The 27499-nt window shown below is 39.5% G+C and overlaps 1 protein-coding gene across 7 annotated transcripts in view; it reads right to left on the minus strand.

Moving 5' to 3' along the window:
• The window catches only part of shank3a (SH3 and multiple ankyrin repeat domains 3a), a 325227-nt gene that overhangs the window by 129996 nt on the left and 167732 nt on the right, over nucleotides 1-27499 (minus strand). For 6 of the 7 annotated variants that reach the window (XR_016169917.1, XR_016169918.1, XM_089135496.1 and 3 more), the window contains 4 exons: nucleotides 15379-15487; nucleotides 13325-13476; nucleotides 8427-8594; nucleotides 3038-3154 (listed from right to left, as the gene is read on the minus strand). Coding sequence is in view for 5 of the 7 variants with exons in the window: in XM_089135496.1 (XP_088991622.1) it covers nucleotides 3038-3154; nucleotides 8427-8594; nucleotides 13325-13476; nucleotides 15379-15487 (546 nt within the window). In the remaining 2 variants the exon portion in view is untranslated. Of the gene's footprint in view, nucleotides 1-3037; nucleotides 3155-8426; nucleotides 8595-13324; nucleotides 13477-15378; nucleotides 15488-16886; nucleotides 17043-27499 lie in introns of those variants that run through there. The other variant, XM_089135495.1, reaches the window with a different exon arrangement.

A 27499-nucleotide genomic window follows, 5' to 3' on the forward strand; every position in this document is an offset into this window, starting at 1 on the left:
CAAAACAAATGCTGTAGCACCTGAAAATCTGTTTGTCAGCCTCTTGGCATTTCTCAAAAGGCAAGAAAGCATCTATGAGCTATGAACTTGAGAGCAATTGAGGGATGAAGAGCCAAGTAGGAGAGAAACCAGGATTGAGCAGACCAAGGCTACAAAGGCAATGACCACACGGGATGTGTCGTCTGTGGTGACGGAAAGCACAAGTGGAAACTCTACTTGGACTTATCTTGCTTTTGAATTAGGCTTATTCCATATATAACTATAGAACATACATACAATAAACTATAAAAAAGGACTTGACAAAACACAGCTTTTAGATTTTTAAGGCATTTTAGTCTCTTTTTTAATCATACTGTACAGCAAATTTGTGCACAAATTTGCCAAGAAATATGAAAGGAGACTTCCAACTTACTAAATAAACTAAACAAAAATGATATGGTGATATTACAGAATGTCTATAAAAGAACCTTTAAGCAGCATTTGTCCAGATGCCCACGTGGTTAATGACCGACAGCTAACATTTAAGGACATTTTCCAGCAAATGAATCCTTGAAGTATGGTACATACACAACCCCCCAAAGTCCTTTGCTATATTTATTTCATGTCACTTTTCCTTGCTGTCTCAGCAGCTCTGTTTTCTGTTGAAGTGTGTCTGTCACACGGCTCTAACACATCTGTGCTGTCAGAGATGTGAGATGCCTGGTGTGGTGCATGCAAGGTTTTGTTTGTGACACTTGAGATAAAAATTTACCCATCCAAAAAAAAATTACACAATATCATTAGACATCAACAGTAGAACTATGATCTTTATTTAATACTGTGCTATTTTTGTTTCAGAAGTTTAGAGGTCATTGTGTGGTGTCCTCTTTTCTTCATGTTTGTGTTGTTTTGATGTTATTGATCTGTTTGTAACTGACTTCTTCCAGACTGGATGCTACATTAGTGCAGGTCAGCTGTAGTTTAATCTCATTATAATGAGCTGAATGAAGATAAACAGAAACCACTGCTGTAAGATTAGTAAATCACACACACAAACACACACATGCACGGTCTCGCATACACACACACACACTTGGTTTTCTATCTTTGTGGGGACTCTACACAGACGTAATTGTTTTTATACTGTACAAACTGTATTTTCTGTCCCCTTGCACTCACCCTACCTCTAAATCTACCCATCACAGAACACCTTTTTACATTTTCAAAAAAACTCTGTATGATTTATATGCTTGTTTCCTCAGGAGAACTTCAATTTAGGTCCCCACGGTGGCATGAGTCCCCTCTCCGGGATAGAAAAACACACACAAACATTTACATTCACATCTGCAAAACCACACTCACACACACACAAAAATATGATTTAGATTTGTCACTGTAACTATAGCAGCAAATCAGCATATTAAAATGATTTCAGAAGGATCACATGACACTGAAGACCGAAGACACTGAAGAGTAATGATGCTAAAAATTCAGCTTTACCATCACAAGGATAAATTACATTTTAAAGGAACACGTCACTGTTTTTGAAATAGGGGTTATTCAACGGCTCCCCTACATTTAGATAGATGGGCAAATGTATTTTAATCTCAGTACATGCATTGTCTTAGCTTAGCATGATGAATGGAATCCTTTGTTGCAAGATACTGAAGATAATATTTCTTTTAGAAAAAAAAAAACTAATTATTACTTAGTTAACTAATAACTAATAATAATTATAGAAAAAAAAAAAACAACAACAACTAATTATTACTTCCTGTGGCCTGCGTGGGACTACAGTATATTGGGGTGAAGCACAGGTGAAGCACTGCTACTTGGGCGCAGAGATATCAATGTCTGCCTAGGAAATCACCTAGTCTTAATCTGCATTGCTATTTGTACTCGTTGTGAATATACAGGCCACAAGAAGTAATTAGTTGATGCTTTTTTTTATCACTTTTACTCACGAAACGCTATCCAGCAACAAATGATTCCATTCATTATGCTAAGCTAAGCTAGCGGCGTGGCGCTGCCAAACTAACACAATACATGCACTGAGACAAAAATGTGTTTGGCCACCTATTAAATGTAGGGGAGACATTGAATAACCCCTATTTAAATAATAATAATAAAAAAAAAAAAAAATATATATATATATATATATATATATATATATATATATAAATGAATAAAAAACAGTGGTGTGTTCCTATAAGAAATATTCAAATAGAAAACATTTTCAGTTGTAATCATATTTTACAATATTTTTTAATCATATATTACTGTTTTTACTGTATTTTTTGATTAAATAAATGCAGCCTGGGTGAGCATAACCAATGTTCAAAACATGTTTAAACATGTTAAAACATGTTTAAAACATCTTATCAACCCCAAAATTTTAAAATGTAGTGTATATATATATATATATATATATATATATATATATATATATATATATATAGAATGTGTATATATTTATTTATTTATATATATATATATATATAGGATGTTTTATACTTATAGCATTGCATATCAATTTAGAGAGAAAATTAAAGTTCAGCCTACCAGTATGTATAACTAATATATATCTGCTAGAGAGAGAGAGAGAGAGGTGAAAAGATAAAGAACACAGCACATGTGAGTTCTGGTGTTTCAGTCGTTCCTAAAGGACGCTCTTTGTGTTTGTGTGGGTGCATGTGTGTTTTGGGAGCGTCCATTAATACTTAATAAGAGCTGAATTAAAATGCATGAGCCCAGCACACATGCACACACACACACAAACAATCTGTGACCTTGCTGTTATATGCTCATAAACTCTGACTGACATAAATGATAACACATTATGCATTATAAAACCTGCTAAAGCCACATATGTGTACAAATGTCTGCATGCTCATGTTTTACCTGGTTGAAAAGGGTGCAGATATTTCAGGCAGAATGATTTAGTGTGTCCTTGTGGGTACAGAAATCTGAGCTTGAAGAATGTGTGTGTGTGTGTATGTGTGTGATGACTGGTTGCTAAGGGAATGCGTACAACGTACTGTATGATTGAATGAGTTACCTGGTTATAGAGAGCACACACGTGCAGGGCAGTGTTTCCAGAAGCGTTCTGAGCGCTCATGTCCGCTCCATAAAACAGCAGATGTTCAAGGTGCTGCACATGTCCGTGACGGCAAGCCTGGCAAAACATACACACAAAAAAAACTTTTTATTGAGTGCTCGTTTCTGTTTTGTTTCAATTTGTAGCCTGCATACAGAACTAAAATCATATAAAACGAATAGCTGCTGCCTCTCTCTTTCAAGCGCACACACACACTCTCACATCCTGATGTTCTCGGTTTATGAAATGAGAAAGAGCAGAACTGTTTCCCTTTGTTTGGTGCTATCAATGTCACTTTTCTTTCCACCATAATTCAAAACGTGTCCTCTCTGCATACTAATGGAGTGTGGGATGTAGAAAAACTGCTTAAAAGCTGTCTGCCTGAGAAAGAGCGGAAAAGAGAGATAGAGCAGGGCGGGATTAGTGACTGGACATGCACGAGACACCCAGGGGCCCCCAGCTGTGAGATCCAGTACCGGCACAGGGGCCAATTAACATTCACTGCTGCTCATCCTTGGCCACGCAACTGGAGTAGGGTCTTTCGCCTGCGGTTTGAAAACATTTATACGGCACTTTATCGTTACCTTCTGGACATGGTGTCCAGATGCCCATATGGCTATCCATTGCTGCTAAGCAAGAAATCAAGGTTGCTGTACATTCCAAAATCATAATAATAATAAAAATCGAATTTTGATTTACGTTTAAGACAGTTTTAAGTTCTAAAGAAATGAAAATTAATGCCGTACTCACATAAAGAACAAACCCATTCTCAAAATATATTGTATCATGTATTTGTATTAGGCTATATGTAATCAACTAAAACCGTACTCCTAAAAATTTACATAATGACATAATGTAACATGTAATATTGTTAAGTAAATGTTAAAATCTAACACAACTGGATGTAATGTGACTGATCAAATGACATGTCAACTCATTGACTAGCTGTTCAAGAAACAAAAAGTAACACAGCCTGCTATGGGGATTACAGGAGTAACTGCATTTCTACTTCTAGAGAGTGAATGTGGATTCTCATCCACTCGTCCCATCATGCTTCTCATCCATGTAGCAGTTGATTTTATCCGAGTGTTCATGCCACTTTGTTGCAGCAAGCGCGCAGTGTTGTAACCGATTGATGGAAAAGTATTCTAAAAATGAATTCTAAAATTGAAATAATTCGGTTTAAAAAGAGTAAATTGCACTCGGCACTTGACTATATGTCATTAGTTGTTGCACTTCCCCTTTTTACTTGAATTTGCACACTCTCTTCTCCCAAGCGACTTACCCTGCCAGACTGATCTCTTGTGTAGCGCGCAATAATGGCTATAAAATCAGGAGATTCAAATTTCAATCTTTTAAGAATTTTTAATGCCCTGTGGTAACCCTGGAAATATGTTGCTGGACAGACAGAAACCAAGTGATTAAAAAAAAAAGGTCCCATCGCACATGAAAGAGACAATTTAGCACAGTTTTTATTTTTACTCAATTCTATTTTAGGCTATTATTAATAATATCAATATGCTATAGAACACAAGTAACTGTATATTGAACTATTACACGTGACCTCATATTACACTTAAATTTCATTCAATTTATACTGTACTGTAGTTGTAGTATAAATGTTTTATAGCTGTAACTTAAATGTTTAATGGATCCATTAAGGATGATCTTATAATCAGGGGTCCACTCTGTGATATTAATATTGCCTACTAGAGAGAGCCACAGTATAAGGAATATTTTAAGGCCAATCCTTTTCTATCTGTTTTCATTCATTTAAATGGAAATAAATGCATTTATTTTCTTTGGTTTAAATGCAAATTATCTTCACATTCATTTGAAATTGTCCTGTGACAAATCCTATGACGTGATCCAACAGAAAAAGCTAAAGGACACAATAGAAAAGGCTAAAATGATGGCATTGAAGACAGAAAAGGCCATTTCCACAATTAAAAACAATGTGCACATTTCATGCCCATTAAATTATATTGCATTAGGGACATTTCCACAATTAACCAAGAAAAATAAACCAAATCTATTCTAGACAAGCGCGAGTTTTCACAATTCCTTATGACAATGAAAAATTTGCTAACTAGTGAGATCCTGAGTAATTGGAGACAGAACATTTTTCGTACTCCACTCAGATCATAAACAATTGAAATCGGTTGAGAATCATAAATCTTATTGTGCTTTTTTTTTTGTCCAGAAAAGCTGCAGCTCCCCATTTACTTGTATTTGATGTGGCAGACTCGTTGACGTATCGCAGCAACGGTCCAAAGTGGCCAATGAGTCCTCTATGTATTTTATATGTCTATGGTGTAGCCTACAAGGTTTTTGAACAGAGCTAATGTTAGCTTTAGCTCCACAGTATGTTTGTATAGACGGTTAACTACAGAATAATTGAACATGCACAATGGCAGACAGAAAGAGACAGGAATGAATGTGTCTGGATTCACATTTATCCATTCATTCATATATTCTGATGTAGAATATACACGTCCATTTAAACACACACACACACACACACACACACACACACACACACACACACACACACACACACACACACACTCAAACACAGATAGATTTGACTAAAATATAAACTATAGAGTTGTGTGAAGAGCAGCTTCATCGAGACACACACTCACTTGGCATTTGCATGGGTTGCCATAGGTTGTCTTTGAAAATGACAATTGTAGGTCAGACAGATGGATGAGAACATTAAAAAGAAGGGAGAGTGGTGGAAAAATAAATATTACCATAAGAAAAGTGCCCACCTCCCCATACCCACAAATCAGGCCTCTCAACTATTGCTCTCTTTCTGCACACTTAAGGCAAGACTCCCGAGGGCAGTGTGTGTTTGCAGCTTGAAGTGTAGCTAGCATAGTTTAACAACATGTCCGTCACATTTTTAGGCCTGATCTAATTTGGGGAATGAGCCTCGGGTTAAACACTGTAAACACACAGCGGCAGCAATGGTACAGCTGAGTGTGTGTATATATATATATATATATATATATATATATATATATATATATATATATATATATATGACCCAGCAGCTCTGTCCACCCTCAGGGCATCTATGCCTCCATTCACCCGTTTCCAGACATGATGCTCTCAGCTGCAGCTGTAAAATGATTGTTTTTCATAAACAGAAAAGAGACCGCAAGCTCTCATCTTTCCTCTCTAAACAGGGCCAAAAGAAATTTTAGATTTGCATATCCTGAAAGAAATATAATTGTTTACAACATAGCAAAACAACATGTTTGTTGTAAAATAATTTGTTTTAAAAGGAAAAGAAAAGCCAGAGAAATGGAAGACGTGGGACAAGGCAGAAAGCGGACACTCATTGAACTGGCGGTTCAATTTGGAAGCTTTATTGCTAAATGCATTAATACGGGCCTACTGATGTTGATAAAATACTACTACTAATACTAATAATTTATAGATTGGGGCTGTATAACTTTTTTTTTGTACTAACATCATTAATGATAATAATATACATACCATTATTGTAGAATAGATATTACTCTTATAATAACTATTATCAGCACTAAAACCAATATATGTATTTATATGCATGAAATTAGTATAAGTAAAGTGGTATAGTTCTAATAAAGCCGCTAACTAACCGGTGAGCAATTAAAGGGTTAGTTCACCCAAAAATGAAAATTCTGTCAGTATTTACTCGCCCTCAAGTTGTTCCAAACCTCTATGAGTTTATTTGTTCTGCTGAAAACAAAGGAATATATTTGGAAGAATGTTGTAATCAAACAGATCTCAGTCCCCATTGACTACCATAGTAGGAAAAAATACTATACAGTACTATGGTAGTCAATGAGGATTGAGATCTGTTTGATTAAAACATTCTTCCAAATATCTTCCTTTGTGTTCAGCAGAACAAATAAACACATAGAGGTTTGGAACAACATGAGGGTGAGTAAATACTGACAGAATTTTCATTTTTGGGTGAACTAACCCTTTAAGTCTTATTTACTTGCCAAAGTAAATTTTCATTCACGTTTGGCACTTGGCAAGTATTCATTTTAGATCCTGTTTGGAGGTTAAACAAGGATGGATATATGGCCCTTGCTGATATTCTCTCTCTCACCCTTTTCAAGCTTCGGAAAAGGTCAGATGTCATGAATGCAAATGTCATGCACCAGGGGCTGCTAGCTGAGAGAAATAGTTTAGAAGTGAGTGTGTGCGCCTGGCCAGCCTCCAGTACATGAATAGGGATGGAGAAAAAGCCTCTGGAACACAATCTCCTACTGTATAACCCTGCAGTAATTCACAGGGTCAGCTGGGGTAGGGTGACCTGTGTGTGTGCTCTATTTATTGTATTTTTTTTCCTCTTGAAGTCCATTTGAAATGTCCGTCAACATGATTTGTCCAAAAACAGCTGTAATTTAGCTTTTCATTTTCCATCTTTTCTCTGACCCTGAGAAGATTCAGAATGCTTTTAAGACTTTGTATGTAAATAGTTCTGTCTGGCCACATTCAAACAGCAGCAGAATAGGTGGGTTTTAGATACGGCTACTATTCGCTCTCGACCCAGATGTAAACGCTGTTGTCGGTTAATTTATTTGATGGGTGAACTTGCGGCTAGATTGGACATTTAGCTTTATGGATGTAGGCATCTTTGATATTACTTTTGTCACTGTCACTTGACTCCCATTGCATGGTCATACAGACACTATTCAAACCGATACTCTAAGTTGCTGTTTGGACAGGGCATTTCGAGACTCACACCTGTAAAATATGGCTGTCAGTTTAAAAAGTGTACAGCGTGAGAACGTAGCCTCTGTTATTCATCAATACAAACAAGCAGATGAATACTGAACATGTATTTACACGATTGGTCAAAAGTTTGGGCTTGTATATATATATACAGTATATATAAAATAAATTCAGTAAATATGATAATATTGTGAGATATTATTACAATTTCTATTTTAATATCCTAATTTTCTGCCTGCCTTTCCCAGTTAGACTGATTTGGTCCTCAAGAAAGTTTAAAACAGTTTAATATTTGAGCAGTTTAATGTTACTTTTTCAGTATGAACAAAGTTCAAAAGAGCAGCATTTATTTAAAATAGAAATATTTTGTCACAGTACATTAAATTATCTTTACTGTCTCTTTCGGTCAATTTAATGCATTCTTTTTGAATAAGTTTTAAATTCTTTCCAAATAAATAAATCATCATGTCCCCAAACATTTGAACAATGTGGATGATGAATGTGTTTGTGATGTCATTTCCATGACAATTTCCGAATGACACATTGTTGCAGCTTAGACATTAACTTTGAAAGGAGTTTTGAATTATAAACGGTACAAGAAGCGTGTTACCTGGTGAATCTCCTGCCAGCCGTTCTCATCCATGCAGCCCACCTGAGCGTGATCATGCAGCAGGAGCTCGCAGCAGTACGGGTCGCCCCCCACCATAGAGCTGTGATACAGAGGAGTCAGGCCACGACTGTCCTTGTAATCCGGAGAGGCTCCCAAGTCCAGCAGCGTCTGCACACACAAATGATGCTCATTTCTCTCATTTATGACTGACTTTCATTTCCCTGCCTTATTTCTCCAAAATCATGTCCTTAAAAAACAAGTCAGCAAACCGATATTGGCGAACATATTCAGACAAAATTGACAGACAGAACTGCTTCAAAGTTTTGTCCCTGTCTAGCAACAGCCCTCCACAGTCAAATTTCTTTTTACTTTTCACAGCACCTCAGGTGGTCTCTGAGACAATTTCAGTGATATCTGTCAAGTATTTGGACCATTTTCTGCATTCTATTCCATAAAAAAAATAAAAAAATAAATAAAATTCACATACAGCATATCTTTAAAGGTGCCATCTGGAACTAAAAATCAAAAAATATTCCATATTCCATAACAGATGGGGGCAGTATACCTCCAGAAAATGTGTTGTGCCGCGGCCGCGCGCACTCACGTCTTCAAACAACACAAGCGAGCTCCGTTTTGCTCTCTTTCTCCGCATATTATTCAAATCAATTGACACGATAGTAAAAGGTCGGAAGACCGCAGTTTCACGTGGAGCATTTGGAGATTTTTAGAGATCAGAGACTCAATGAACAACATCTCAACACTAAATGATGAAGACCGTCTCATAGACGCCTGTCTCAAAAACAAGCTGGTGCATTTCGACGATATGGGAAAATAAAAGCCTTCGGGCTATTATTTTAAGTTTACGGTATTCGTTTTGTTCATATTACACTTTTATTGTTAGTTTGAATTAATTTGACAGACAGCATTCGTTGATGTTGATCAACCTAGCGCCATTCAGAGCTGCCAACTCTCACGAATTCATCGTGAGACACACGCAATTAACACTTAGCAAGCAGGTTAGTTAAGCTCTCAGATTCTGTCAAATTTTTTACGCAATTCAAAGAATAAATACCGTTTTGGCGCTTGTAAATGTTAGACGACAGATCCCTTGCACACGTGAACCGATCATCTCTACTGGCTAATGGAAAGAACACGAACACTGTTGAAAGATACAGAATGCTACAACTTACCAAAATGTATTCCTCATGGATAATGTCGACCAATAATTTTTTTGAACTCTTCCCTGAACTGAAATGTAGTAGTGGGCTGTATTTCCACACGACTGACATCAGGTTCAAGTACACACAAGCCGGCGCGAGCGCGACTCACTCGTCTATTGCAGTTTGGCTGGTGGTAACGTTGCCCGCCCGCATACCACCTCCCATGGCCGGAACTGGTATTACGACACATGCCGGGCCGGGGCTAGTAATTTAGCATGCTAATTTAGGTTTATATCTCGGCAGCACTATAACTTGTCAGTTTTTTAATTACATCATTGCACTTATTTCTTCTCATTCTTTTGATGCTTGTAGCTCATTTTTTGGATATTTTTACCTCAATTATTACATATGGCACCTTTAAGTACCTTGCTCAAGGGCAAACCCTTGTGGGATTCAAACCTACAACCTCGCCAGTCGAATAAGACTGTCGAATATCAGCAAAGTCTGGTGCACTTTGCCGCTTATCCTTGCAGATTTACTGCTAGCTCTTACAAGTTCTGTGATGCAGTATGCATTAGGCGTTCAGTGAACGGACTGCAGGCTATCTGAGGCTGAGACAGGACTGCACCACAGTCCCTCATAACCGAGGACTTAAAAGCCAAGCCAATTTATTAACTGTGATAAGTCTTCCAAGACTCATTCAAATAGTTGCAAATAGTTTTCACATTTCATCAGAATTCCTGCACTTTCACATAAGCACAAATCAAGGTTTATTTGACCTCATCTAGTTTTCTGATTTTTTTTATAGTTTTATAGTTTTTATAATAAATATATATAAATTAACACTCTCTCAAAAGTAGTGAAATTTCTATTGTAATTCCAAATTGTGTTTATTAGATTAATATTTATTGCAGTTCACTTGATCAAAAGGTTCGCTTACAGATTTAGTAGCAACAAACTGGCTCTATTACCTTTTCGTTTAAGAAGAATATCGCAATGCAGCTTGTTAAAATCCAGCTTACATGTTTGTCAGCACTTTTTCCACAGTGTAGAGAAAGCGGGTGCGCATGGTTGCCAGAGTGCGAAGATTAAGTAAAACACCGGGCAACTCTGATTGGGCAATTTAAACTTTTGACCACATCTGGCGACCATAAACATGAAAGGCTCATGGAGGCTTATTAAAATACTGTCTGCAATATTTTGTCTCCACTTTTTTTCTAGACAAAAATAAAGATTGATTTTGGTTAAGTTTTTATTTTTTAAAGTAACAGCAGGTAACTTTTCAACCTTCATAATATATTTCCAAGTCTCTTGTGATGGTACATCGACTTACAAAAGGTTGAATGACACGTCTGCCATAGCCTGACGGGGTCTGTAGCGTTTTTAATCGTAATTTTAATCTTTGGGTTTCGGGTAGTAACCGGCGAACAAAGAGAACTACAAAATCCGAATGCTTTACAGCATATACATCACTTCCTCCACCACCCCCACTTCCTTAAAATCGGACGTGCGAGCCAAATGTTATAGTTATGGCCGAAGCAGCACAGAAAAACAAGAAAGCAAAGGTTTTATCGGAGCAAAGCAAAAAGAGAAAAAGAGAAAGTGATTGCGTTAAAGGCAGAACGAGGATCAACATTGGGTCAGCGTTTCTCGCTGGCGTGAGCTGAATGAGGAGGAGGGGTGCTTGACTGATGTGGACTTGGACTAGTAAGTATATCTCTTTGTTTTGTTTTTTTTGTTTTTTTTTGTCTGCACGGAAGCTATCTTATCCTCCGTTTATCTTCATGAATCAAGTAATGATAGTAGAGTAGCGAATTATCAATCTGGTAGCTAGTAAACGATATTCTAGTTTTTGATGGTTAGCTATCGTCTAAATGGTGTGTACAAGTTTGGTAGGGGCTACATTCTTGCAAGTAAATATATAAGATGTACAAAATCATATTTTAGGATACCTAACATGTCTGTGATATTTGTTTATTTTTCTTGCCTCAAGCTAAAATGCAAATCGATTTGTAAAATTTGCAGATTCATTTATGGTAGCGACGCAAGCAGAACACCTGCATGTGACCTCCTCCTACAGTGTTCAGGGCTGTCATGGTTGTCAACAAATGCACGTGCATGTAGGATGACAGAGTTTACGACAGTAGTAGAGGACCATACTGTTTCCCAACTGTAGGGGGACCCCCGAGAGCAAAAGTTACCTGGTGTTACTTTAACGTACTTGACTTGTCTTGTTCCGTCAATTATATTGCATGTTGATATAGTCAGTTACTCTTTAATGACGTGAATGTCGTCCCGTCGTCATCATCTTGTCTTAGTAATGGAAAAAAAGTCGTCAACGAACATTTTTCATAATAGTTTTCAATAACGGAATTAAGAATACATTCAAACAGTAAAATGAATGAGCAACAATGTGGAAAAGGGTGAGGTTTAGCGTCAAGCTTAACAGCATGTACATGTCTGACATGAAAAGATGATGGTTGGCAAACTGATTTAAACAGTTGGGATATGTCATAACGGGGCTAGTTGTCACAAGTTTTACTACAGTGAATTTATTTAAGTCCATTTCTGTATTTGTAGACATAATGTATATGTTGTCAACACAACAATTTGTATATATATGAAGAGTTCAGATGCAAAAGCCTCTAAATGCCATTTGAAATATTCTTCTTTAATGATGATTTTTATAAAACTTGTATATTTAAGTTCAGTAATTTCACTTAAATGGCAATGATAATCACCTATTAATTGTTATTTAAGTGAAATTACTGAACTTAAATATACAAGTTTGATAAAAATCATCATTAAAGAAGAAAATTTCAAATGGCATTTATTGGCTTTTGCATCTCAACTCTTCATATATATATATATATATATATATATATATATGAAGAGTTCAGATGCAAAAGCCTCTAAGTGCCATTTGAAATTTTCTTCTAGAATGATCATTTTTATCAAGCTTGTATATTTAAGTTCAATGATTTCACTTAAATGGCAATGAAGATTACCTATTAATTGTTATTTAAGTGAAATTACTGAACTTAAATATACAAGTTTGATAAAAAATCATCATTAAAGAAGAAAATTTCAAATGGCATTTAGAGGCTTTTGCATCTGAACTCTTCATATATATAATTTATTGTTAAATTAAATTAAGTATAAAGCACTAAATGATTCCAGAAACAGCTAAAATTAAGAATGTAAGCAAAATAAACCATTGTTTAGGCCAACAGCCTATTGTAATTATGTAATTATAACTGTGAATTTATAAAATGTGACAATAAAAAATGGGATTATGAATTAGGTTTATGAATACAACATATACAAACTGCTGATGTGATTGAAACCTTACAGTTTGTGTAAAGTTTGTGTAAGGTTTTTGTAAGGTCTGAACTTCCAATAACTTCCTATTGTGACAACCATCCCTGGTTGCCTCTTAATGTTGTGATCAATATGTCATTGACATATAAAAACAACATTGATATGCCTCTTTCAGTTGTACTTCAGATGACACATCAGTTGTGTACTCCAGCAATAGATCTGCTCTGATCATCATACAACACAGCAAGCTTTTATACAGCCTGGTGTCAATGAAAGCTTTTCATCTTTGTGCCACTCTATGACTCATGTCTGGACAGACACATACACCTCTGATCTCCCTTTCAAGTATGTATGAGAACCCTGTGTTCCCTCCTACTGTCGGCAGGACGAGTGTGTGTGTGTGTGTGTGTTACTCACAATAAGTGCTGTGTGGTTCTTGGTGCGGACTGCTTTGTGAAGGGCAGTTATGCCATCTCTGGTCCTGAAATCCAGGTGAGCTCCTCCATTCTTTAGGACCTTTATGAGCTCTGCACAGCCTTCCAGCTGCGACGCCATCGTCAACGGACATTCTGCCAAAAACAAGCAACTGTTGACTTTCGGTGCATTTGTGTTCCATTTTAAAGGAGAAAAATATGCTTTTTTTTGTAACTTGACTCATATGAAATACTTAAGGAAACATTGCAAAGAGTGTTCATGCTGCTCTTTGACTGTCAATATTAAAATGGTCCTTTTTGGAGCTTAATGGCCTTTTTTTTTTGTGTTCCAATATAAAAAAAATTGGGCCAACCAGATTTCTCTTCCGGTCTTTTCGTTTCTTTCAAAGTTCAAGGATGAACCGTGGTGAAATTGTTCAGCTTCTGTCTCCAGACAGCTTTACACCGATTTTGAAATGCTGCACAACCTGGAGGTCAAGGCTGCTCTATCTGTAACAATACACGCGTGTATACAAACACAAACTCTTCCATTTCTGTCCATCAAGGTGGCCAGAGGTCAATCCTAAACAGTTCCAAACAAACGCATGAATAAATCTGAATAAGTATGAGGGCATTTGCATAGAAGGTGATCTTATCTTCCCCAGCATGCACTAGAAGAGGTCAAACTTGATGGAACCATATTCATTCAAGTAGAACAATCTTTCTTTCTTTCTTTCTTTCTTTCTTTCTTTCTTTCTTTCTTTCTTTCTTTCTTTCTTTCTTTCTTTCTTTCTTTCTTTCTTTCTTTCTTTCTTTCTTTCTTCCTTTCTTCCTTCCTTCCTTCCTTACATTTCTTTCACTCTAATAGAAAACTGAAATTAGAATATTTAACTTCTCAATGTTTAGGTTTTCAAAGAGACCATGACGATAACCAGCTGACATTTAATTCTTTAAATTTGGCAAATGATTGAGTGAAAATGATTACTGAATTAACACAGTCTCATCCCAAAAAGTCATATAACTGACGTCTTGGGACGTCTTTTGACCATACGTCAATATCCGCCTTTTTAGGGCCCCCTTAAATGTCGGTAGTTGGCGATCCCGGGCCGTCATACAACTGACGCTTTACCTTTAACGTCAGTTAGGTGACGGGTTAGGTTTAGGGTTAGGTTTAGGTCTGGGGTAGAGTTAGGATCCCATAACCTCATCTACCGACATTTAAGGGGGCCCTAAAAAGGCGAATATTGACGTATGGTCAAAAGACGTCCCAAAACGTCAGTTATATGACGTCTTGGGATGAGACCGGGTTGACTGAATACATGTACAGTAATTCTTCAATTAAGGGCATTTCTAACAACTTGAACTTAAAATGTCTGGAATTAGATCTGATCTTGGTCTTGATCAACTTTCAAGTTGATTTTCCTAAATGGATTGCATTTTTTATTTGATGTGTGAAGCTAATGCTTTTTTAAATTATTTTTTTATTTTTATTATTTTTTATTTTTTTAGATTTGGAGTAGTTTTAATAATGTTAATAGAAGTTAGCTAGTAGTTATTAATGAATTAGGTTTGGGCTAAACGCTAATAAAGCAGCATTCAGATTCAGACTCAAGGGGACCAAAAAGATAACCTAACTGAAGAATTACTGAAATACACTTGAAATGGATACCCACTATCCAGTTTAAATTCAGCTGTTGGCTGACCCAGAGCCAAGAGATAAACACTAAGAGATCGGGTCATGGCACCAATTTAATAGTACTGAGCAAAGTCAATATGCAGGCTCAGGCGCATACACACGTTTTACTGGATTTACAAGGTTTACTGGGACTCTCCATAGATGTAATGGTTTTTATACCGTACAAACTGTATATTTTATCCCCTTACACTAAGCCTACTCATCATGGAACACTTTTGGTATTTTCACCTTTAAAAAAACACCACCACACAGTTTTGTATGTTTTTCAAGTCATTTGCTTAACTAGGATACAGGAAGTGTTGTAATGTATATTGTAAGATGTTAATTAAACTGGACTTTTGAGTAAAGGTGGTGTCACTTACCTCCGGTCTCTGGGTCGTGGAAGTTTGGGTCAAGCCCTCTCTCCAGAAACTTTGACACTTTCTCAATGTTCCTTTGCTGAACATATTCCATAAACTTCTTCAAGTTAGCCTGAGGGAATGAGAGAAAAAGAGAGGGAGAGAGAGATGTGAGGCGAGTTGAATAATGCAAAAGAAGGATAAAAGCAAAAACAGACGAGTTTTCCCAAGCGGAAGAAACAGAGATGGAATAAAGCTCCACAGTCCTCAACAGGAAAGACTTAATTTTAGCTTTTTGGAGACATACAATCTTAATAAATACATTATACAATCTGTTGATGCAACATTTAGACTCGGAATCCTTTGTTTAATATCATATAACATCAAATTTGAAAATGCACTCGACAACATGTCCAAGTCTTCCGAGTCTTCAAAAGAGAAAAATCAAAGAGAAAATCAAATTTCTGTTTTCGTTCACACAAAAATCTCCCAATAAACTTCATAGTATCTTTTCATGACGTGTCAAACCAACAAAATAAAACAAAATCAACAAAAAAGGCAAAAGACCACAAGACTGTTTAATGGATAATTTAAATAACTTTACCTGTCAAATTACACACATTTTTGTATGGCCAAAAATGGATACCTCACCTAAAAATGAAACCCCGACTTTCCCCTGTAACCTTTTGAGTTATACGGTCCTGTGAGGAGGACCGTACATAACATGAATGTGTGCAAACAGAAAAAATACAAACAAAAAGTCATGTGAGAGGAAGCAGTGCCTCCACGTCTCTGTGATTGGCTGATTGCACACAACACAATAATAATACCTGCCTATTCAATAAAATATTACCTGTTCACATCTGTTCCACAGAGCCGGTCTGAAAGGGTCAAACTAGTGGAAATACTTACAACACTACAACTTGTGGACAAATTACAAAGTAAACAACTTTGGTTACAAATAAATATAAGTTAACTGATTAGTCCTATTAGGCCTATTAATTATAAAAGTCAAATAAAGGTTAGTAATAAAAACAAAAAAAAAAACATGAATACAGTTAGAATATTTAACCAATGCACTATTTTGTTTAAAAATAATCATAAAATTGATTAGACTTTGATGTAGTTTTGAATAAACAGTATGCTAATTAAAACATACAAAATATTCTAGTATTGGTTTCTTGTTCATAGTGTAATGTAAATGCTACTCCAGAAGTCAAAATGCTATTTAATAAAAAAAATAAAAAAATAAATAAATAAATATATATATATATATATATTAATATTAAATGCAACTGAGACATAATTTTTAGTTTTAGACAAAAAGAAAAAAAAGAACGCAGAGACTTTTCAGATTTTTTCTTCTGCTGATTTCTGAAGTCCAGCATGTGCTACTGAGCGCAACAGTATGACAGTATGTAACTCTATCTCACCATCTCTGCTCTTGCAGCCTGTTACATAAAACCCCGACCAAACACACTCTCTGACACCTGTCCCCAGCCAAATGCAAGTAAAAGGCGTGGGTTTCTCACCATGTGTGGCGTTAGCTGATCTCCTGCGTCTTCATCTACTCTGATGTGCATCACACCGCCCTGATTCCATCCCGGCACACTACCATCTGAGCATCTTCGTCTCTCACACACTCACACATGCTCTCCACAGCTCCGCCTATCCATGCGGTGAATATTACAAACTCACTCTCTCTGTCCTCTCTCGCTCTCAGCCACTCAGGCTGTTGTTATGGAGATGGGAAACAAAATCATTTTTGGCTAAGAGAGCGATAGAGAGAGAGTTGTGTGTTTGTGTGTGAGTCGAGCGTAAAACCTCTAGTGGTTATTTGATGTGGATAATCTCATTGGATGGTGGAAAACGTCTCGGGTTATGACTATAACCCTTGTTCCCTGAGAAGGGAACGAGACACTGCGTCGATAAAATCGACTCTTTGGGGACGCTCCCTAAGCGTGCGCCTCTGAAGTATGAATGAAACTAATCCAATCCTGATTGGTGTTGCGTCGTGACGTAACATGTGACGGCATACCCGGAAGTATAAAAGTGACGCTGTCACAACACACACTAGCCTCGCGATGAAGCAAGACGCTCAAGGGTCTGAAAAGGGGGCGTGGCAACACGACGCAGTGTCTCGTTCCCTTCTCAGGGAACAAGGGTTATAGTCATAACCCGAGACGTTCCCTATCGAGGGAACTCAACACTGCGTCGATAAAATCGACTCTTTGGGGAACGAGTACCCACTAGGCCACGCACCGAACAGACCCGCCCCAGAGTGAAACTGATTAGGCACTCAGCAAGGGCCGAGTACGTGTGCACCGGGCGTACTGGGAAGGCTGAGACTGTAAAACCTGATGAAAGTATGCGGGGTAGCCCAGCCGGCTGCCTCACAAATCTCCTGCAGAGGTACTCCCGACAGAAGGGCCCTAGAGGAAGCCATGCCTCTAGTCGAGTGAGCCCTTAAGGCCAAAGGTGAAGGAACCCCACGCACCTTGTAAGCCTCAGTAATAGCCTGGACAATCCAGTTACTTATAGTTTGTTTGGTCGCCGGGAGCCCCCTCTTAGGTGACCCAAAGCATACTAACAACTGGTCAGATCTTCTCCAAGAAGCAGACTTTTCCAAGTATACACTCAAAGCTCTGACGGGGCAGAGCAAGTGAAGCCTCTCTTCTCCCGCCGACACATGAGGTGGAGGATGGAATGCCTGAAGGACTACAGAGCGAGCCGTACTCGAAGGAACTTTAGGCACGTAGCCCGGACTCGGGTGCAAAAAAGGCCTTTACTTTGCCAGGGGCAAACTCCAAGCAAGCTGGCGTTACCGCCAGGGCCTGGAGATCTCCCACCCTCTTAAGAGAGGTAATCGCTAAGAGAAAGACCATTTTCAACGTTAAGTCCTTAGGTGAAGCCGACTCTAAAGGTTCGAAGGGAGCGAGGGACAACCCTTCCAGAACTATTGCCAGATCCCAGGCAGGCACCCTGGACCTGATCGCCGGCCTCATCCTCCAAGCACCACGGAGAAACCTAATGACCAACTGGTGCCTCCCCAGAGGTCCACCATCTACTGGCGCGTGGAAAGCCGAAACGGCAGCCACGTACACCTTAAGAGTGGACGGGGAGAGACCCGCAGAGAAACGATCCTGAAGGAATTCCAGAACTGAAGCCACTGGGCAGTTTACTGGATCCAACCTTCGCTCTCCACACCAAGTGTGAAACACCTTCCACTTGAGGCCATATAATCTCCTGGTAGATGGGGCCCTAGAGCTAAGTATGGTTTCAACCACCTCAGCTGATAAGCCAGCATTTAGGTACTGAACCCCCTCAGAGGCCAGACCCACAGCTTCCACAACTCTGGGCGAGGGTGGAAGATTGTGCCCTCCGCCTGAGACAATAGATCCCTCCTCAGAGGAATCGGCCATGGCGGAGCTATGAGGAGTGATATTATATCCGAGAACCATACTCGTGTCGGCCATCTCGGGGCAACCAGAAGTAGACTGATGCCCTCTTGACGGACCCTCTCCAGGACCCCTGGGAGCAGAGCGATCGGGGGGAAAGCATACAGGCGAAGCCTCGGCCAAGCCTGTACCATGGCATCCAACCCCAGTGGGGCTGGATGTGAGAGGGAGAACCAAAGTGGACAGTGGGACGTCTCTCGAGACGCAAACAGATCCACTTCCATCGGTCCGAACCTCTCCCATATCGACTTCACCACATCCGGATGAAGTCTCCATTCCCCGGGCCTCAGCCCCTGCCTCGACAGGATGTCTGCTCCCCGATTCTGAACCCCTGGGATATACATTGCCCTTATTGACAATATCTTTCCCTGGGACCAAAGGATAATCTGATGCGCCAGTTTGCACAGAGGGCGCGATCTGAGTCCCCCCTGTCGGTTCAGATAGGCCACCACTGACGTATTGTCTGTCCGTATAAGGACGTGGCGACCCTCGATGTCTGGGAGGAAGCTCCTCAAAGCCTTGAATACCGCCATCATCTCCAGGCAATTTATATGCCAAGTGCGATGATGGTCCTGCCACCGACCCCTGGTAAAGCGGCCGTCCATGACCGCGCCCCAGCCCGTAAGGGAGGCGTCTGTCGAAACGGTTTCCCGGCGACATGACACCCCCAACACTGGCCCTTGGGATAGGAACCAAGGCTTCTTCCATATTTGCAGAGACTGAAGGCACTTGCGCGTTACTCTGATCATACGGAACGGATTTCCTTTGGGTGAGAACCCCTTGGTCTTCAACCACCACTGGAGGGGCCTCATGTGAAGGAGGCCCAGAGGAATAATGTTGGATGCCGCTGCCATGAGGCCCAGCATCCTTTGAAAGTGTTTCACAGTGACGGCCTGACCTAGCCTCACCCTGGACACCATCGCCAGAATTGACTCGATACGTGCGGGAGACATACGTGCCTGCATTGTAATCGAGTTCCACACGACTCCCAAAAAGGTCGTGCCCTGGGACGGTTCTAGCACACTCTTCTTCAAATTGAGTCTTAACCCCAATTTTTGAATATGGCCAAGAACGACATCTCGATGCCGAACTGCCATCTCCCGAGACTGGGCCAAAATAAGCCAGTCGTCGAGATAATTCAATACGCGAATCCCCTGAAGTCTCAGTGGAGCAAGGGCCACGTCCATACACTTGGTAAATGTGCGGGGAGAGAGTGCTAGGCCGAACGGAAGAACCCGATATTGGTATGCTTCGCCCCCGAAAGCGAACCTCAGGTATCTCCTGTGACAAGGAAGGATGGAGATGTGAAAATAGGCGTCTTTCAGATCTATCGTGACAAACCAGTCCTCGGATCTGATTTGACTCACGATTGTTGGAATGGTCAACATTCTGAATTTGAACCTTCTCAGAGACCGGTTCAACACCCTGAGATCCAAAATTGGCCTTAACCCCCCATCCTTCTTTGGAACTATAAAGTACCGGCTGTAAAACCCGGACTCCCTGTCTACCGGAAGAACACGTTCTATGGCTCCTTTCGACAGCAGAGTCTGTACTTCTTGTTCCAACACCTGAGCCTGCTCTGGGACCACCGCAGTGAGCACCACCCCAGAGAACTTGGGGGGGCGGTGCGCGAACTGCAGTCTGTACCCAACTCGTATTATCTGCAGGACCCATGGAGATATGTTGGGAAGATGATACCATCCCTCTACAAAATCTGCTAAGGGTACCAGCCTCTCGAGGCTGGCCTCTGGTGTCTTTTCGCTGGAAATTGATGCGGCCCGAAGCGCTGTTAACGGCGGACCTGCATCTTTTCCTAGAGGGCCCCGTTGTGAGAACAACCTCGGTTGTCTCACTGCGGAGGGGGCAGCCCTCTGAAGTCCTGCCTTGGCTAGGACCTCTTTTCCGAAGTCCTCTTAGCCTGAATGACGTCCCTCAGGTCGCCCCTCTGGCTGGAGGACTTCGGTTTTTGGGAGCGTTTCCTCTGTTGCCAAGACCCCGGAGGGGGGGCTCTAGAGGAAACGCTCTCCTTCTGCTCTGCCCTGTGGGAGGAGCTGGCTGATGGCTGGGGCTGATTGCTTTGCCCCCCCCTACTAGATTTGGCCTTCGCTTTCCGGGGGAGGTACTGCTGGAACGCCGCAGATTGTTTTCTCGACTCCTGAAACCTGTCGACAACCGAATTAACGGCGTCGCCGAACAGGCCAGAAGCCGAAAGCGGCGCGTCCAGCAGGAAGGACCTATCCTTTTCTTTAATTCCGGATAAGTTCAGCCACAGATGCCTCTCCGTGGCCACCATGGCCGCCATAGAGCGGCCAATAGCGCTGGCCGCTTCCCTAGTGGCCCGGAGAGACAAATCTGCGGCCTTCCTCAACTCCGCGACATCTTCAGGAGTAGGCCCCTCCCCCTCATCCAAATCTTTCAGGAGGTCGGCCTGGTATGCCTGCAAAATCGCCATTGAGTGCAGACACGAACCAGCCCGACCCGCCGCCATGTAAGCCCTGCCCACCAATGCAGATGTCTCTCTGCAGGGCTTACTAGGCAACACCGGGGTCTTTAGGGAAGACGCCGATTCGGGAGAGAGATAGCTCGCTAAAGCCTCCTCCACCTTCGGCATCTTCCCATATCCCATATCTCGAGCCCCCATAACATTGCTGTAATCTATTACATTGGGACTCGAAATACGGGACGAATGCGGTCTTTCCCACGTTCTCGAGATCTCTTTATGGAGATCAGGGAAAAACGGCAGACCCCGGCGGTGAGGCTGTGACCTGCGCTGCAGGTAACGCTCGTCCATTTTACTGGTGACTTGCGTTTCCTGCTCATGTTGTGGCCAGCTGATGTTTAGTCTGGCCACAGCGCGTGTCACAACCTCCACCAGCTCCTCATAACCCAGGCCGCGTGATGGCGTGCTGAGATCACGGTCGTCCGCATCGATGCTGAGCACGTCCCCTTCCTCAGAAGTAGACAGCTCAAGCACCGGGACCTGATCGCGGGTAGGAGAAACCGCAGCGCGGGCTCCCACACCACTCTCAGAGGCTGCGGGACCAGCCGATGGCGAGCGAGAAAATGCCTCAGCATTCTCACTCTCCTCCGCCAGATCCCGCTGCGAACCCCAGGATCTCAGTCGCCGCATCGCCTCGACATATGCGGGACCGGAACCCTGGGGAACGCGAGCCTGACCGTGCTCGTCAAAGCACGCCAGCCGGGAGCGCAGCACTCTAATAGGCAAAGCCTCACACATTTCACAAGCAGCCCCCTCGAGAGCTGCCCGTGCGTGCTGCACTCCCAAACAATACACACATAGAGAGTGTGCGTCCCCACCCGTGATGAAACGAGGGCAGGGATGCACACACCTCTTGAATTGTTCACTGGCCATACTTTCTTTCAATAATAAGACAAACAACACCAAATAAGACAGACAGTTTCAACATAAAGCGCTTGCTGAAGAGCGAAAGCTAGTGTGTGTTGTGACAGCGTCACTTTTATACTTCCGGGTATGCCGTCACATGTTACGTCACGACGCAACACCAATCAGGATTGGATTAGTTTCATTCATACTTCAGAGGCGCACGCTTAGGGAGCGTCCCCAAAGAGTCGATTTTATCGACGCAGTGTTGAGTTCCCTCGATAGGGAACAGCTTTTTCTACTATGAGAAGAACAAATCATAATATAATATATTACAGTTCTCGGTTTCTCTCTGTCTCGTTCTTTCCCCCCCAAACATACTGAATAATATTTCTACAGGCTTTCAGCTAGCGTACAAATACTGCCTCTCTGGCAATGAAATCTGACTCAATTATGTTAGCTGGATGGCTCACATCTTAACGGTGGTTCAGCAATATTATGGATAATGACAATTACAAGTCTGCAAATGTCGCATGATGGGTTTGTTTTTACTAGCAATAATGGCACTTAAAACCATGGGATGGTTATGGTGGGAATTGGAGAGCAACTGTACACTTTAAATCACTTTAAAATAGCCTTTTCTGCGTAAAGTTGCCATGAAAATATAACACATACATGATTATAAAATAGTTCAGAACAACTTTATAGCTGGAATAATACACAGGGAATTATTTTCAGTGGTAAATGCTGTTGATTGATATTTGAGTTACATTTTCAAGCAAGTCAAGTTACTTTGTTGTCTGACGGCTCTCTTGTCCCCATGTTGAGAGAAATAACTTCAGCGTTAAATAACACAAATATTCTTTATGCATTTAATCTCACTTTATTAACCAATGTCTTTGTTGCTGACATTTGATGATCCAATTCAACCATACCAATAAGCAAAAAATATTACAATTTATATATTATTTACAATCCAGAATAACATCACAGCGAAACGGTTTAGTTGAGCTGTGCCCTCTACTGTTTATGTGTGAATTTGCATTTCCTTCAGCCTGAGGATTATTCATTTCAAATTTGGCATAAAAGGAACTTCACATTTGCCAAAAATATACAATTTTGAAAAAACAAAACAAAACAAGTAAGTCCAGCCAGGTGAGAAAAGAATAGGCCTAAATCAAATGTAACTATGTATCACTACATATTGTAACACCCCTCGCAACCAGTTTGATCTCATTGATATTGTTCATTAACGTTAAAGTATTGTGAGAGATCGAGTAAGCGAGTGTACCTGCATTTACAGTAGACATAGCATTTTCAGGTCAGTCCTAGAGTTTAATTGTAATAAAAAATCTGTTTGAATTTCAGCTGTGATATCTTGTCCTTTTATCCTTTTATCCGGTGCCCTAGTCATTTGTCAGTATAAGTCTTCCTTCTCTGTGATCACTAAGAACACCCCTCAGCGGTAAATAATTCATGATACAGCACAGCCTCTTATACCTTATTTCTTACATATAGGTTAAATATATGAAGAGTTCAGATGCAAAAGGCTCTAAATGCCATTTGAAATTTTCTTCTTTAATGATGATTTTTTATCAAACTTGTATATTTAAGTTCAGTAATTTCACTTAAATTGCAATGATAATTACCTATTAATTGTTAAACCTAAAAATTACTTAACTTAAATATATAAGTTTGATAAAAATCATCATTAAAGAAGAAAATTTCAAATGGCATTTAGAGCCTTTTGCATCTGAACTTTTCATATATATATATATATATATATATATATATATATATATATACACAGTACAGTATATAATATAATATATATATACACAAATATATTGTATAAACACAAACTGATGTTCAATGTGATTAACCCTTGTGCATCAATTAAAAAAAGTTACACTTAGGTAAAAAGAGGACAAAAATGTCCATGTCAAAAAACTGTAATAAAAATGTGACGCTTTGGAGCACAGACTTAAGTTTGGTATCATTTTAAAGAAGACCCTTTGCAGATTATTGCTGAAGTAAAAAAATAATCGTAAGTAAATAAAACAAAAAGTTATATAGGTATAAGTTTATGAAAATTATTTATAAAAAATATTTTATATAAAATATATATTTTATAAATCAGGTTGAACTCAAAACTGCAATAAAACCAAATAAATCTAAATAGGCTGTGTTTCAAATTTGAGGATGATATCTCAAAAAATGAGCTTTCGGTAACAGTTTGTTTGGGCGTAGTAACATATTTTCCCCATTGGGTGCCAGCAAAACCCCACTGTTGCTCACAGTGATTGGATTTGAATTTGCAGTTTTTCTTTCTCAGTATTACAAACACACACATGCACGCTCACACACATATTTTTTTCATAACACACATACTAACCACACTCTGACATCCATACCAACACACCCACACAAATATCGTTGCATAATTTATCCAGTTGGCTCTATAGTATGCCGAAGCAGAAAACAGGAATAAAGCAATATTTGTTTTATGGGGCAAACTTAAAAAAAATGGCACCATCTGGTAAAAAAAATTGTAAAAAATAAAATTTTGAAGCCTTGCAGAATGAAAGCCTCTTAACAAACATTGCATAATTTTATAGTTAACTGAACCAGGGATTAAAAATGGGAGTTTTAATGAGTTTCAATGGGGACATTTTTGTCCAAAAGGTGCTGAGAGGGAGTATTTTTTGTACCTATTGCAAAAAATATTTTTTTTTAAGAAAATGACGGTGAAATAGTAAAATTCCAATAAAAATACACACCTGTGCCAAGTTTTTTGCAGTTAGCTTGAACACAGGCAAAGTGATCCAAAAAACAAAACTGAAAAGGACAAAAATGTCCATAAGGATGCACAAGGGTTAATTGACTTTACTGCACTAATTAAAATGCATTACTTTCAAAGAAAACTTCTACTCTTCTGAGAACGAGAGCCTGAAATAAACATACTGCACACACATGCAAACCTTCACAGCAGCTCTGTTGCATCAACAAAGCAACTTCCTCCAATATGTAGAATAATAATGTCTAGTGTAACACAATGAAATGATGAAATACATCAGACTGGAATCTGTAATAACAACAGCCCTCAAGTAAAACGCATAGAAACATTTTACGAGCAACAAGAGGCAAAACTGTAAAATCAATGAACGTTTCAAGACTGCAAAATGAACCTATTGCTTAACATTTCAGGACAATTACAGCACAAACAAACATCAATGAGATTGAAAGTGCAGTCGAAATTGGGAAGTGGGCATCATTTAACTCACAAGTGCTTAAAAATTCCCATCATGCATCTTTTTCATTGCCTACATCCACTTATAGAAAAAGAGGCCATTTGAAATCATTTTTTGAACAGGAATCTCTGAAAACAATATGGTTCTGAATCAGTTGTGCCTAGGAGTGGATTCACAGGTTTTTAATTAAGCTTAAAATTGATTCACTATATGCAGATTGGGGGTTAACTCATTACAAGTAATCAGTAATCAGTAAAGTAACACATTACTTTTAAATTTACAACAAAATATATGAATTACTTTGTCAAGTCTTAATTAGTCGTGCCAAGGAGGAGTGGACTTTGACAAAGCAAACTGACATTAAATTGTAAACACCAATTAAAATAACCTACAACCCAAATGGATGGAATCAAAAAGCAGCAATATAAGACTGAGAACATAAATGCAAAGCTATTGTTCTGACAATTTTTAATGCCCATCTATGTGGATGCATCGGTGCAGTTTTCAGAACTGTACTGCACTGGTTTTGGACACTGGCTCTTCTGGATTCAGGACTGGATGAAAGCTCAGAGATGATCTGCAGATGTGAGGATCACCGTCCAAGCTATGGCATCATTTCAAAATTGGGATCTCACCCATTCAGGCTTTACAATGCCAGGCCACATGCTGGCATTCAGAGAGTGTGCACCATCCCTCAGGCAGCTGATCTAAAGAGAATGCAGGGCTGTGAGTAATATGAGAGAGACTGGTGTTGACAACCGCATGAGGGCTTTTCTATGACTGTTCAGAGATCGGGCTCGACTGTTTCAGCCACTGCAAAGCAAAAGCAAAACGATATTCATATAGACCTTATGTTTCCCCAACCCTTTTCACCGCTGCGCTCATTGTGCTCTATCATCCGGTTTGTATTTCCACAGCAAGGTAAGATCTTAAGGATTTATGAATGAAACGGTCATTTTAATATCTTCCATCTACTGGTATTTGTTTATGACATCTACTTCAAATTTCACTGCTCAGGATAACTTTATGTTAAGTCTACGATAAGTCAAACCATTTCATCAGCTAATTACTCTTTGACAGCGATGTCAGAGTAATATACTGAACTACCGCAAGAATAATGGAAGTTCAAATACACACAAAACAATTCTATTGTGAAAGAAATCCTTTGTAACATTAGAAAATAATTTATCCAGTGCTTTAAAGAATTTAAAGGTACAATATGTAAGAATTTTGGAATAAAATATCGAAAATCACTTGTATAGTGTGATATATTTCCTGCAGTTGTGTACTTACAATATCCCAAAAGTCTCCAAAGATTTTTTTTTATTTCAGAGAAATTCTCATTTTAAATAAGTAGCCGTCCCGGAAAAAAAAAAAAAAAGAAAAAAAATTTCGCCTGTCAATGACGTATTATCCACGCTATCCTCGGTTTCCGTTCATACTGCCAAAGCATGACGTAACCATGGCGACAGACGTGGACAACTGCACAGTGCGTAACGTTTAGCTGCACACTGTTCTTGTTTCTTTCAAACATATAGACCATGGCAAGCAGACTTTGGGACAAACAAGGAGAACTCATATCAGCGTGGTGTTTTTGAGATGCCGAGAGCTCCACGTTTGAGACTAACTTGGACATGACAGCATTATTAGACAGGTGAGCAAATGTAAATAAAACAAATTATGTTATATAACGTTAGCTCAACATGATGAAATGTTAGAATTATGGTCAGTATGTTATTCTAATATTGATCTAGCTTACTGCTATTTTCGTATAGTTAACAAACTAACACGTAGTATAACATAAATTTAAACGCCGTTTAGTGTGATAGTGTAACGTTAGACCAAGTGAAGCAGTGCTACGTTACCTCACAAGTTTAATTCATCCAATAAACTAACCTGTTTGAGTAATCCAGCACGTGTGGGTAGTTCGGTAGAATTAAATGTCCTTTTTCCTTTACATCCATGGCGTGTGTGATATCTTTCGCTTTAGTAATGATGACCTGCTTCATACCACTGTAATGGTATGAAGCTGCGTCACTGCGTCATCAACCTACGCCTTTGTTATTGTTAGAAACTGCACCCTCTTGTGGCGA

This window comes from Pimephales promelas, chromosome 10, assembly GCF_988280905.1.
Source record: "Pimephales promelas chromosome 10, fPimPro1.hap1.1, whole genome shotgun sequence".
In the NCBI taxonomy this organism is placed as follows: Eukaryota; Metazoa; Chordata; class Actinopteri; order Cypriniformes; family Leuciscidae; genus Pimephales; species Pimephales promelas.